Source organism: Cynoglossus semilaevis, chromosome 11 (genome assembly GCF_000523025.1).
Source record: "Cynoglossus semilaevis isolate Cse_v1.0 chromosome 11, Cse_v1.0, whole genome shotgun sequence".
Taxonomy (NCBI): domain Eukaryota; kingdom Metazoa; phylum Chordata; class Actinopteri; order Pleuronectiformes; family Cynoglossidae; genus Cynoglossus; species Cynoglossus semilaevis.
In genome coordinates this window covers 16,528,485-16,543,095 of record NC_024317.1, presented here as the reverse complement: position 1 = coordinate 16,543,095, position 14,611 = coordinate 16,528,485, and the positions used below count along the sequence as shown (strand labels likewise).

Genomic DNA, 14,611 nt, shown 5'->3' with positions numbered 1-14,611 from the left:
TTACAAAAACAATTACTACGACCAATGCCCCTTTTGCAGTAACTCCTTAAATACACATTGTAAAGATTACTGCAAAGCTTTACTGTCAAAATATACTTTCCCACATACTTGTTACCTGTGTTTCTAGAATGAAGTTGGGCACCACAAAAAATAAAACTAGACCTTTATACGGTATATATATTTCAGTATATATATTTATATATTAATATAATCAAAACCCATTATGCCGTAGTTTCTTCAGAAAAAAGAATCATTGGTAAAAATCTGTTCAAATTCTACGTGAGAGACAGTGTGCTCTGATCACTGCAGATCTTTTCTCTCGTCTTCGTTTTTGAAACGTTATCCCTGTGTAGTAATTGACTTGTTACATTTTTCTTGCATTGATAGTGGGCGCAAAATGTTTCAGTAAAGTTTTATTTTTAAAAAACTGTTCTAGTTTACATTAAGACAGGTTTTGACCAAACTTGGTGTTTTGTCATGAAATGTTTCATCACTTTTCCTTGACTGTATGTTGTTCAGTGAAAACAGACAGTTCTATTTGGAAAATCAAATGTTACATACAGAAAGTAAATGTGTGGAAAAGAAAAAAGCTTTCAATGGATAACAAGAAAGTAAAGAAAAAAATACATGTAAATAAACTGTAAATGATTGGTTATTTTCAATATTAGAATTACTACTACTCCATGTCTAGTTGCACTGAAGGTGCATTCCTACTATTCAATGATATATACGTAGATATCAAACTGCTTCTCTCTGCCTCTGACATTATTCAATTAGAAATTCACGTGGAGACAAATGGTAACTTCTCCTTATATTCCCCTGTTATCCTGGGATCACAGCCCTCTATAAAGACAAAGAAAAGGAAGAAGTGCTTCTATTTTATCATGCATTCTAATTCGAATCAATCAACGCCATCATTGTTGTTGAACTATCACTGTGACAATGTTAAGAGTGCAAAATAAAAGGATATTCTGCAAAAATATGAAAAGCTTCTGAGTAAGTTTTATAAGGGTTAGAGAAAAGTGTGTGTGTTTTTCCCCTTAGTTTGCAGAACACCCAAGGCTGCTTTCCTGCCCTTGTGGGGCAGGTGATCTGAGGGAAGGTTTGCTTCATGTGAGTCATCATCTGTGTCAGCAGAACCAAGTGGTCACACACTTAAAATAGGTTGAGCCGAGGTTTCATTTACTCGTGGGTACCATTAATGATAGGTAACACTAATAAACTACAGCCAACATAACAGCAGTCACTCACAGTGCCTGCATATATGAATTTAATTAAGAGGCAAATCTGACATTTTTCCACCTAACTTGATTTGTTCAAATTAACGCTAAATTGTTGCCAACAGTGCGGCTGCGTTTGACATCACTTTCCACCTAATAGGTAAAAGACGGAATAGGAGATCCTAAAATCTGTAAAAGACAGAATCGCGTCATGAGGTGGGATTTTTACTTTAACATTTTCAGTGACGTCCTAGATGAGCAGCGAGGCATCGGGAGAAATGGTTGTCCTGCCAACGCCTCCGTAAACAGCTAATAGGGAGACGTCACGGTGACGTCAGGTGTAATTTTTGACGAAGACGTGAACTCACCGTCGAACCATGTCAAGATAAAACTAACTCACCGTCGAACCATGTCAAGATAAATACAAGTATATAAATACAAGTATAGTTACTGTATTGTTTGATTATAATCAACTTGAAGTATAAAATGATCTGTATTAAGACAACGTTAACAGGTGGAATACTTTACCCCTGTCCTAGTTTCTTTGCAAATTGCGCCCCCAACTGGTGTTTCCTGTGTGTTGTTATGCTGTATCCATTTGGTTGAACAACCAGACAAAATATTGTCTTAATTTATTGCCATGATGTGAATGACTATATATAAGGGCTTTTTGGTTATATAAAGCTCTATCTATCTATCTATCTGTCTGTCTGTCTGCCTGACTATCTACCTGTCTGTCTATCTATCTGGCTGTCTGTCTGTCTGTCTATCTATCTAGCTATCTATCTATCTATCTATCTGTCTATCTATCTATCTGTCTATCTGTCTGTCTGCCTGTCTGTCTGTCTATCTATCTATCTGTCTGTCTGTCTGCCTGACTATCTACCTGTCTGTCTATCTATCTAGCTATCTATCTATCTATCGTGGGAGGAGGGAGGGACAAGGCAACCACATAATCGATGTTGATTGGCTAAGGCAGAGTAAGCTTTTGAATAAGCCAATCAGAGATAGTGACTCACACAACCAGCTCACACACCTAAAGTAGCAGAGGTAAGTGCCTACAATGGAGGGAAAGTTGGCGTTTTTAAAAACGGAAATACAGGCTGTCCTTCAGTCTACTATGGGTAAAAGCCAACAATGTGAAGTGAACACTGTGAAGTGTTTGTCCACGTCCGTTTTAAGGAACTGTCATTTAATGAAGCACCTCTCTACGGCACACGCAAACTACAAAACACCGTTGTTGACACTGTTTACGATAGTGGACTAGCTGTGGCTACAAGAGCTAAGCTAACAAAGAAGGACACAGACCCAGGCCGTGCAAACAGCTAAAGGTTGATTTTTCTGCTTCAGTTTCTAACAATATACTTGTGTAGTATGTCTGCCAGTTGTGTGAAGTTTGGTTGATTTAATTTACACTACAGCGTTAAAGCACCTCATAGATAAACCGTTTACTTTTATTTTTAAGAAAATATTTGAGCAGTATAGTACGTACATTACATACGTTAAAAGTAGTTCATATTGTGGAGGATTTTTAGACATCCAAATACTGCTGTTTTTTAAAGATATTAACATTTTATAAATGTAAGATTTTTCATAAATTATTTTGGAGTCTGCACTGCATGAGATTGAATTATATTTTTTTCACTGGAAATGACACAATTGCTGACATCATTGTATATCACAGTTGTGGAGATATAATGTTAAGAATTTAAATTGTTCTTATTTATTTTAACCTCGTTAGAGTTAATGTGAAAGCAGTATTTCGACTAAATTATATGCATAAAGATGACGTTACACGTACGCGTAGCACGTTTAATTACTATGCATCACGTCATCAGTGTGCGACAGATTTAGGTGAAAGGTTTCATTCTCTACTTGTTTAGGTTGTCAATCTATGGATTGTCGGAAGTAACGAAGAAAGGTAAAAGGATGATGCATGTAAACAGGTTCGTTGTTCTGCCCAAATGCCTTCACCTCGGGAAACGGATTTTTACTCACAATGTGAGACATGCTGTTCGGCATATCCAGCAGCAGCAGCAACAGAGGTCCATCAGAAGTGACTGCAGACTCCTGTCCTACGCTAAGGATCTGTTCCTGGGGCAGATAAACAAGGTAAAACGCTGCTTTGTGTTTTATTATACGCTTTACACTCCCTCGCCCTCTCTCTCCTTTATTTATTTATTTTTTTATAATTTTACAGTCTGGTGTCTTGTCTTCAAAAGGAAAATGTGAAATAAACAATTTTATTAAAAAAATACTAAAGTAAAATTAAACAATTAAGTTCTATACATAAGAAGAACAAAAGCATTTTCAGATATTTACAGTAGTAGTATTGTCAAAGTCACATTTGTAGACACTATGTGCAAAGTTTGCTAACTGCACCAATGACTTTCCCCGCTGTGCTGCAGTGTTGGTGGTTTTATAGTCCATGTCACACGGTGAATCAGCAAGATGGTACCTCTGTAGAAGAGGTGTTGGGCCATTGTTTGTCTTCAGTTTGTGGAGAATTTACAGGCATTAGTCATACTTAGTCAGTGATGCAGTGTTCTGGCCAGTTCTAAAACCCGTCCATGCCCTAAGCATGCAGGCCTTTCCAGGTGTCTGGGGAAACTCCTCTGGTTTGCATACCAAGATGTAATTCATTCTTCTTTGGGAAGTGAAATTTCTTATCAACATAAGAAAAGTGAATGCTGCAGTAAGTAGATAGAAAAAAAAGTGTAATTTTGCAAGTAGACCTCCTGTATATTGAACAATGGGCCTCTAAAGTCATGTTATGTCAAAATATTACAAAAGAAGTGTTTATGTTTTGCTAACATTTTCAGCCAAACATTGTTGTCACAGCTATATATAAGCTGTTTCAGTCACTTTATGGATTTTATATTTGTTTTATGTTCTACAATAAGCTGAAAGATGTTTTTGTATTTTTATTAAATCAATTTTTCCCCTCTAGGCTGAGGTGTTTCCTTATCCAGAAATTGGAAATGAAGAATTGGAGGAAATTAGGCAGCTTGTTGCTCCAGTGGAAAAATTCTTCAGGGAAATTGGTAAAAAGTGCTCTTAGCAATATGCAGTGCTAATTATAACGTTGCAGTCTGATTGTTATATACAATCTCTATTTCATGTTTTTAGTTGACTCAACAAAGATTGACCAAGATGCAAAAATCCCAGAGGAAACCTTGACAGGACTAAAGGAGCTTGGACTGTTTGGAATCATGATTCCTCCAGAATATGGTAAAATCACATTGAACCTCTCCAGGTTTTGTTCCACCTCTTCTCTACTCTCAGCACAAATAACATACATATATTTATTCAATTCCTTTTAGGTTGAAACCACCTCCAATGTTTCTGGCCTCGGTCTTTCTCTCTTTTACACATGCCATATCTCTCTGTTCTCTTTCTTTCTTGCCTTTAGGGGGTCTAGGATTGTCCAACACTATGTATGCACGTCTGGCAGAGATCACATCCTTGGATGGCTCTATTGCTGTAACACTTGCTGCTCATCAAGCCATCGGACTGAAGGTAAAAATAAAAACCTAATTTATCCAGTGGAATAAATTAAAATAGTATAGATTATTAATAAAGTACCAGTTATAAATACCTTGGCCTGTGGGTGTCAGGGAATTCTGATTGCAGGTACTGAAGCCCAAAAGAACAAGTACTTGCCCAAACTGGCCTCTGGAGAACACATAGCAGCCTTCTGTCTGACGGAAGCTGGAAGGTTTGTTTGTTTTTTCTCTGGTCCCACTATGTTAGCGAACTAGTATGAACTAACTTAACAGCAGAAATTACATTCACAACAGACTTTTGAATAAGTAATGTTTATTTAATGTCCATGCTCAGTTTATAGTTGTTTCATGTTTCATATTTGGTTGTTATGAGGATACATTTTGCACTGAAGAACACTTTACTTTTTTATATATGATGTCAATTGTAGGAAGTAGGTGTGCAAATATCTCTATACAACTATAACTTACACTAACTATCATTATAGTGGTAGTGATGCAGCCTCTATTAAAACCCGGGCCACTCTGTCTGAAGATGGAAAACATTACCTGATCAATGGCTCCAAGGTTAGAGGAAATACCAGTCCACTCCAATAACATTACATCTTTGGTGACGATGTATAATGTCTTTTCATTATTTGCTGTGATGCCAGATTTGGATTTCTAACGGAGGCCTTGCAGATATAATGACAGTGTTCGCCAGGACGGAGGTTGATGTGGATGGTGTTAAGAAAGATAAAATTTCAGCATTTATTGTGGAGCGGGCCTTTGGGGGCATCACCAGTGGCAAGCCTGAGGACAAGCTGGGCATCAGGGGCTCCAACAGTAAGCATTCTTGCATTCGTGATCATCAGATGAGTTCTTCTGTTCTCTTAGTCACGTGTGTGAGAGTTTCAATGTGTTTAACATGAAACCTGTTTTTCTACAGCATGTGAAGTGTCCTTTGACAATGTCCCTGTGCCAGTGGAGAATGTCATTGGAGAAGTAGGTGGTGGATTCAAGGTGAGCGCCTTATTGTTTTCACTAAAATCTTATATAATATTTCTGTATTTTAAAGAAACAGTAAAATCTGCTTTTTTCCACATCAGATTGCCATGAACATCCTGAACTCAGGAAGGTTCAGTATGGGCAGTTCTGTAGCCGGAATGATAAAGAAACTAATTGGTAGGTGGACGAGAAAACGGCATAACTGTAATGTAATTATGTGGGTTAATTGAAAACACTGACGTGTTTGGCTTTATTTGTTCAATCCTAAGAAATGACCTCTGAGTACGCAGCAACTAGGAAGCAATTCAACAAAACCCTAGGTGAATTTGGTATGATTCAGGTACACTTCTCCTTTTGTTTTATAAAAACATGTCTATCAATGTTTCCATGAACTCATGGGTGAACTATATGTTGGTTCTGCAGGAAAAGTTTGCCATAATGGCTCTTAATGCCTATGTGATGGAGAGTATGGCCTACTTGACAGCAGGGATGATGGATATACCTGGGCTTCCAGACTGTTCTGTGGAGGCTGCTATGGTCAAGGTCAGACAGCTCTGTCACTGAGCACTTTATGATAAAGAACATTGTGTTGATGTCTGTTCTGTTCTCTGCTAAGGTGTTCAGCTCAGAAGGAGGTTGGATTTGTGTCAGTGAAGCTCTCCAGGTCCTGGGAGGTCTGGGTTACACCAAGAATTACCAGTTTGAACGCTATGTCAGGGACTGTCGCATCCTGCAGATCTTTGAGGTACTTTAACAGCTACTGTGTAAACTCGATTTAAAGCCACAGGTCTTGACGTGTGATTCATTTTTTAAATTTCAACCGATGCATCGTTTCATCCCTGAACTATGTCGACTGGTGTGTGTTTTCAGGGGACTAATGAAATCCTGAGGATGTACATAGCTCTGACTGGATTGCAGTATGCTGGCAAAATTATAACAGGGAAAATCAAGTAAGATACTGGCATTTTTGCAACATAAAATATATAATATTATTGATGTAGAGCGCTTCTTGGATTGCAACATTTAGAGTATTTCTTTCATTTAAGTTACATTTTTGAACCGTCAAACTATGCTACAAGTATGCGTTGTATTTAACATTTACATTAACATTTAACATTTCCTTTGTGAAATGCTGTAAATCATCATTAGATACACTACACACAATCTGGAAAATTGTATTTATTTTTATATGAAAAGATAATCCCAACATTTTTCATCTCATCTGGTATTTTAAAGGAAACATTTCTTTGATTTTGCTTCACCGTATCTCTTTTGTCTTTGCTATCAGAGAGATGAAGAAAGGAAACGTTGGTATGGCTGTGAGCATGACGTTCAAGAAACTGAGGTTCCTTTTGGGACAGTCAGTCGACCTTGGCCTTACTGGACTAGATGGTGTGGTACACCCGAGTCTGGAAGTAAGAACATCAACGTCTTTTCTCTTAAAGATAATTTACCTTCCTTTAGAAGTGTCTCAGCTGTTGTGTGATTGCAGGAAAGCGCAAAGAAGTTGGAGAATAACGTCTACACTTTTGGAGCCACAGTGGAGAGCCTACTCTACAGATATGGAAAGGTAACATTTGTGTCTCCGTGGTCTTGAAAGTCAATCAAAAAACAGTATGAACTTTATTGGATTACATTGTGTAATGCGTGATTGTCAAACGATTACATTGTGTAATGCGTGATTGTCAATCGTTCATCCGCTCTACTTATCTAGAAAGCTTCTTTGTCAAGTCGCGTTCATGTCTTCTCTGCTTTTCTAAAACATCTAAACTAAAGATCAGAAATAATCAGAACCTAAACATCTCTTGACTCTTTGTCAAACACAGCAGAGGAAACACAGCTTTAACATTTGCACTTTACCTAAATAAAAAACATTGTTCATGGTAATGTAAATAAGTGGTTTAGACAAAAGCCTGCAGTGACGTAGTAGATAGAGCCATTGAATATTACCATTACATTTTCAAATCTACATCCTGTATCTTCTACAATTTACATTAAAAAAGTAGCTATATCTTCACCAGTGTCACTGCTCTGCACTGTGTTGGTTGATGAAGTGATTTTCTCTCTGACGTCAGTAAATTATTTGTTATTCTACGTTACTGATTGGCAACATCCCCATACATGCGTCGACAAGCTAATGTTGATACAGCCCAAAATCACTACCCTTACTTCCTGTGTTTTAAACATCCTTTGACACGTTAACCCCTGTAACTGAAATAATGTACCAGCATTCCTAAACAGTACACAAGAAATAATGTATGTTATTTACAGTGTATTTGTTAATTTTTCTCTCTGAATCTGACAAAGAGCATAGTGGATGAACAGCTTATACTGAAGAGAGTAGCCGATGTGCTGATCAACCTCTATGCCATGACGGCAGTCTTGTCCAGAGCCAGCCGCTCAATCAGCATCGGTCTGAGGAATCATGACCATGAGGTAAGAACGGTACTAATCCACACGCCGAGTCTCAACTTAAACTATTGGTAGAATAGTTAAGAAAACCTGCAAAGCATTTCTGGCTGGTCAATTTGTCTCAGTGGGCTTTAATTAAAAAATTAAACTTAAAATATCATCCAACAAACATTTAAAAGGAGCAACAGTTGCTCAGTGTAAAGGTTCTGACCTGCTTAGATTCTCAGTTTGAAGGAAGTGTCCGTTGGCATAAAGACACTATCCCTTGGTGAAAGAGATTTTTGTATATTACATATTGGGATATGTGTGGCAGTTATATGTGCACAAGGGCAAAACGCTGATGCATTTGTCAGTCGTGTTTATTAATATTATATCAACACCTGTGACCAGACCATATTTGAAGAAGCCCATGAACTGAGAAACATCACAGTAGAGTTCTTGGATCTGAGTGGAAGAAGTGGTGTTTGTGTGTGTTTGTGTGTGTGCAAGTCTGCGTTTGTCTATTCTGTACATGTGTGTTTGTTCGAGTGTCTCTATGTGTCTTTAATCAAAAACATTAATGTACCGTTGAGTAAGACAAATCCTAAACAGGCACACATTTGAGACGGCACTGGAGGCCTTGTCTCAACCTCCTCTGTGTCTCAGATGTGCACTTCAGTTCTTTTCTTCTTCTCTGATTCCTCAGGCATCAGAAATGTGTTTGTGTAAAGGACATACACAGATCCCGTCTGTGTGTTTGTTCCATTACTCCATTCCAAAGATAGTTGCTCTTTTTTTTTCTTTAAGCAGCAAATATCCAGTTAGCTGGATCAGTCCAGTTCAGTGCAGATGTGACTTAAACCGTTTTACTTTACGTACTTATTGCGGATGTCATTGAGGAGATGATAACGTTACTGTTGAATCTGTGCCATGCTGTTGTCAGTTTGACACTATCAGTGAGTGCTGTTCATTTGCAGGTTCAAACTGTGTTTTTGGTTCATTTTTCTAGGTGCTGCTCACAAACACGTTTGTCAGTGAGGCTTTCTTCAAGAACAATTACATGATGACTCAGCTGCAGAAACGTGAGTCCAGCCCTACATTTTAATTGAAAACAGACCTGTGCTTTTCTTTCCTTTGTACTGTGTCTGAGAATAACAGACTTGCATGTGTTGCTAAATTTCCCCAAAGTCCACATACCAACTCTGGAAATCCTGTTGCTTCTCACTGAAATGTTTTCAATGTTCCATTGTCTTTCTTTACTCAACTCAGTGTCTGTAGTATCAGGGTTTGTAGTAGAACACTTCATGTTCAACAAGTGAAAAGGCAGCTCTAACTCCCACTCTGACCTGTTTTAGATACTCCTGAGAACATTGATGCCAACATCAAGAAAATCGCCACGGACGTGTTACAGAACAGAGCCTACATCTGCTCTCATCCTCTGGACAGAACATTCTGAGCCCCCTCCTCCTGCCCCCCCGTGCCTCAGCAATGTCTCTCTGGGTAGAAGAATGACAGGTTTACTCACAGTGAATCATTTTTACTCCTAGATTTATACAATAAATGTAAATTTACTGTAATGTTATTAGTAAAAGACTTTTTTAACAATGGCCTAACATCAGATCTACTGGGATGACTTGTCTTGTTTAAAGTGTTACTGTACTGGTTAAATGTGCTGCGTGGAGCCCCCCACCCCACCCTCACCCCGTCTGTTTTTCTTTCTCCTAGTGCCTAAATAAGTCCTTATTTAATAAGATATTAAAGTGTGTGACCAACCAGGTATAAAACATGTCTGATAATTAAATCCATCTCCAGAAATCGTTTGAAGGGACGTGGAGCAGAGCCTGGGACCTTTGGGGTATCACTGCATTTTTACCACTTTCCCAGGGACTACACAGTTTTTAATCGTTAGCCACAAACACAAAAGTCCAGGGACTACACAGTTTTTAATCGTTATCCACAAACACAAAAGTCAAAATGCTTTATCATAAATATGTTTTGTTTTTGTTTTTTTCACTTTTGGATAATGTCTGTAGTTTTAGTATCTGGCTTTTCATGTTGCCTTTAAAAGTCTCTCTGTTTTTCTGTATATCTGAACAAAAATCTTACTTATGCAAACAAAGATAATTCTTTATACTGTAGAGGTTTACTTTAAGACAACCAGACATATGTTTGGCTGTGGAGGAATACAAAAAATAACCAGACGGGCCAGACCTGGACCATGGACCTTGAGTTTGAAGACATGCATCTGCTTTAAAAAAAAAAAAGAAAACAAAGAGCTTCTGATATTGTCACTGACGGTTGTGTACACCTTAAAAACTGAATTGCAACTAAAATGTGGAAACCTTTGCGATGATTATTGGGTTTGGATGACGGATGTGTTGTTACTGCTGTAGATTCAGTTTATAGTCTAGTCTGGGCTGAGTCTAGTCTCTCTTCTCTGTTAGCTACGATTACCACTGGGAGCTGAGGCTAAAGCTGAAAACATTTAAGAAAATGCTGATCCAACAGCCATTTATTACTGTCAGCTGTGATGAAACAAAAAGGATAAATAAGAAATGTAAGAAAAAAACACACTTTTAATTTGAATTGGTATTACAGCAGTTTACACATGGTAATTATAACGCGTTTTTAAAACCCCCCTGCTGCAGATTCAGATTGATGGAGCTTAACTTTGAATTTATGATTCAGTTTTAGACGGCACGGCCCACAAGTTTGGGTTCACTCATACCTCCCTCAGTCACAGCAGGAAACTGTTAGACGCTGTGGAGCATTCAGCCTTTAAAGAGGCAAATGTTTCCCTCTGTGATTGATTGAATCCAAACGTTAGTCCAACACCAATAAAGTTCATGTGAGGCTTTCAGTCAGAACAATCAGGACTTTAACAACTGAATGAAACACGTCTGGCAAAACCTTCTTGATTAGACTCTCGAGAAAATAGTTAAATCATCAACAATTATCAGGTAATAATCAGCGTCTGTATGTCCACCACTCACCACGTCTAACGTCTACTCATTCATCTTCTAGTACTGGTCACTTCAGGGTTGCAGGAGGAGCTGCAGCCAAGGCTGGAGGACACCACAGAGTCATCACAGGACAACGTATACAGTATGGACAGACAACATCTAACCCTACGGTCAGTGTCCAAGTAACATAATCCATCATGTATTTGGATTGCAGGACAAAGCTGGAGTACCTGGAGAAACATGCATGTAAACAGACAAAGATACTAACCACGTTTATATTAATGGCAATGGCCTGAACAAAAAATGTTTTTTCCTGTTAGCTTTTAATAACCTTTAATTTTTAAACTGTTAAAAACCTTAAATCTTTAGTCTGTCTCACTGTTATCACAAGAATCTCGTATTCAAAAAGACATTATTGTGAACACCAGACATGTATACACGTATATATACGTGTGTATGTATATATGTATGTATATATATAAAAAATGTATATACAGTATATATATGTCTGTATACACACACGCGCATAAATATGTATGTGTACGCGCGCCTGTTTGTGTAAGTTTATACACCTGGTGTCAATTAGCCCGGCTCAAGGTAGTACTGTATACGTGAACTTTGTGTACAGCGTGGGGCTTATACCACCGACAGGATTTAACTCTTCACACCAGAGAACAACAACACATGTAGATAAAACCATAAACAGGGTGGACATTAGCTGGTCATTTAAATTGTAATCCTTTTAATGTGTGTAATATGTCTTGGTAGTTTTTGAATTTGGGGCAGTGCAACTTTCAAATCTGCCCCCGTGTGGTCTAAACACACTCCTCCTCCCTCCCCTCCCCCTTCTCTTACCCCCCTCTTTATTCAGCAGCTCTGGTTGTTTCTGCAGTCGGACGCACACACACACACACACACAGACAGAGACGGGGAGATGCCATGGAGACAAAGGCAGTCCGCTCCTTAGACTGTGTGTAAGTATGAAGCTGCGCTGTCATGGATGCAGTCGACTCTGCTGACCCATACAGACGACCGGCGCGCAGGACGCAATGGATTGTCAGCACCCTGGCTTACCATTACGGATTGGACCGTGGAGTGGAGAACGAGGTCATCGTTTTGGCCACCGGGCTGGATCAATATCTGCAGGAGATTTTCCATCACATGGACTACCAGGGTGACGACAGAATACCAGTGGAGGACTTCAACATTCTGTGCAAAGTTCTGGGCCTGAACAAAGACGCGGACGACGAGTGCGCAGGGGTTCTGGAGAACTTACCCAGCGAGCTCACCTTCAGGCACTTCCACGCTAAACTCTGTGGCTACTTCAGCACAAAGGCGGGCTGTCAGTACGAGGACGACCGGCTGTTGGTCGGGAAGGACAGCGAGCACATCGAGACTCAGATCCACCTCAGGAGCCCGCTGCAGCGGCGGGGCAGGCTGCTGTGTGTGCGCTCCTCTTCTTCAGCGGAGGGGCGACATGCATCCGGCTGCAGACTCGGCTCCTGCACCAAGGAATGCTACGAGGAGATCGTGGCTCTGGAGGAAGCCGAGGACCAAATTACTAAACTGGAGGACGAAAATGCAAGTTTGAGAGAGTTGATCGAAGACATGCGCGCCGCTCTCCAGAGCAGCGACGCTCGATGCCTGGCTCTGCAGGTAAGGATGACGCTGGAGTAAACGGGAGAAAATGCTGAACTTTTTCAGCCTAAGTGTAAGTTGGCAACGGCAATGGGAACCATGCTTTGGGGGAATTACTGGTTATGTGTAGGAAAACCCCCTTCCGCCCCTCCCATCCACCCCAAAAGGCCCAAACCCACACTTTTTAAGTCACTTTTACCATGCATCACAAGATTCCAAGAAGAATCTTTGAAGAAAACTGTAATTTACAGTAACTACAATACTGTAACTGAATAGCATCATCAGATCTGTTCATAATACTACTGTAACTTCATATTACACAGAAAGGTTTTTCTGAGTTACAGAGAACTGTAAGTCATCATGTAGTGTCTGTAGTTCATCTTTCAGCAGGGGTCACCACAGATCACCACCCATCCCCATGTGTTCCTGTACAACATCCATGTGTCCTTTTGGGTTTTCTCTAGCCACCATCTCATCTCCACCTTGCATCTCTTCCTCTGATCTGTCCATCCTCATCCTCGGTCCGAGACACTGCCGTGAACCACACACCACAGCAGGCCTCACTTTGAGATAGACCTCTCAGTGTTACTGCTATCTTTCTTACACACATCTCGCCCGACATCTGTCTGCACCCTCCTCCTGAAGTGGTTTCTGCACCACCCAGTAATTTGGATGGCTGATCCCAGGTCTGTAACCTCAGCCACCATTACTGTATCGACTTCTTGCTACGTTTCCATCAACATTGCAAACAAGAAAGGGTTTAGAGCAGATCCTTGATTTAAACCCTACTCTTACCCTCAACCCATCTGTCATTCCAACTGCACACATCACCACTAAGCTCTGCACCGCCCTAACATATATTTACCACTCCAGACTTCCTTATATGTCATATGTTTCTCGATCGACACATACACCCAGCTGCTGGGACTATGTTGCCTCAGTGTATTTAATGTTTCACGATTTACAAAGGATTTTTTTTTTGGTCCCTCATTTCTGCTGTTGCTCTTGCCCCTCAGGTCGGTCTGTGGAAAAGCCACTCCAAACACGGGGCAGAAGAAGGCTGCTTTGTTGCCCACCAGAAACCAAGTGTCCATCACACCATGAGCACCAACACGAACATAAAGAGTCTGCAAAACATCATCAACAAAATTGAATTGCTGCAGACCTCCAGAGACCGGCAGGTTGCAGAAGCTATGCTGTGTAACCACAGACTGCAGCAGGAACTGTGGAGCTCCAAAGAGACGGTAGCTGCTCTGGAGGAGTGTAACAGTGCACTTAAGAGGGAGCAGGTGAGTATGAGGAGGAAAGTGGAGGAGGCCAGACAAGCCCTGCTAAATGGATTGGGAAAAGTGAAGGAACTGGAGGCCAAGACCAACTGTGTTCCACTGCTGCAGAGGAAAATCCTTCAGCTGGAATCAGAGCTCCTTTATTACAGGTATGTCTTTGATCCACAGGAAGAAATTACAGCTTTCATTTAAAAATGAAAGCTGTAATTTGACCACAACTGTAGAAATTATAACACACATTCATCATTTATTTTTAATTTCTAACTACATAGTGTTGACATGCGATTTCCTCAACTGGATGTTGTTGTTCCTGCCTCTTATTCACTTCTGTGCTGTTATGCCAACCATCTATTTATCCTGCTTCACCATGTTCATAACATATGAAAATATGTTATGAAATATGTTTTAAAATAATCATTTTATTTTTGAAATGATTTGAACATTTTCACGCTAGTCTATAATTTGTAGATCAACAATAAGCTTACATTCTAGTTCACCTGACAGGAACATATGAATACAGTCTATTTCAACAGGTTAAACCTTACTTATCTAAAGAATGACAACTATAATAACTTCTGACCGTGAACGCCTGCTGTTTGACCTGTTAACCACTGGTCAAATAC

The 14,611-nt window shown here is 39.8% G+C and overlaps 2 protein-coding genes across 6 annotated transcripts in view; both read left to right on the top strand.

Moving 5' to 3' along the window:
* The first annotated feature begins 2,210 nt into the window (after positions 1-2,210).
* Positions 2,211-10,023, top strand: acad9 (acyl-CoA dehydrogenase family, member 9). 3 transcript variants are annotated; one of them, XM_008320967.3, is made up of 19 exons: positions 2,211-2,270; positions 3,104-3,332; positions 4,171-4,264; positions 4,350-4,451; positions 4,633-4,739; positions 4,838-4,938; positions 5,212-5,290; positions 5,377-5,548; positions 5,652-5,725; positions 5,812-5,887; positions 5,980-6,050; positions 6,134-6,253; positions 6,327-6,455; positions 6,581-6,660; positions 6,999-7,125; positions 7,203-7,280; positions 8,018-8,146; positions 9,111-9,183; positions 9,457-10,023. In XM_008320967.3, the coding sequence occupies exons 2-19, from the start codon at positions 3,150-3,152 to the stop codon at positions 9,555-9,557; spliced, it is 1,896 nt and encodes a 631-aa protein (XP_008319189.1). In that variant the 5' UTR covers positions 2,211-2,270; positions 3,104-3,149; the 3' UTR covers positions 9,558-10,023. The 3 variants fall into 3 exon arrangements, with proteins under 3 accessions (XP_008319189.1, XP_008319187.1, XP_008319186.1); XM_008320965.3 differs by lacking the exon at positions 2,211-2,270 and adding an exon at positions 2,282-2,551; XM_008320964.2 differs by lacking the exon at positions 2,211-2,270 and having other exon boundaries at positions 3,041-3,332.
* Positions 10,024-10,032: 9 nt separating this feature from the next.
* Positions 10,033-14,611, top strand: part of efcc1 (EF-hand and coiled-coil domain containing 1) — a 13,811-nt gene continuing 9,232 nt past the window's right edge. For 2 of the 3 annotated variants that reach the window (XM_025060273.1, XM_025060272.1), the window contains exons 1-2: positions 10,033-12,720; positions 13,719-14,137. In XM_025060273.1, coding sequence (XP_024916041.1) covers positions 12,061-12,720; positions 13,719-14,137 — 1,079 coding nt within the window. In that variant the 5' untranslated portion in view covers positions 10,033-12,060. The remainder of the gene's footprint in view (positions 12,721-13,718; positions 14,138-14,611) is intronic. The other variant, XM_017036353.2, reaches the window with a different exon arrangement.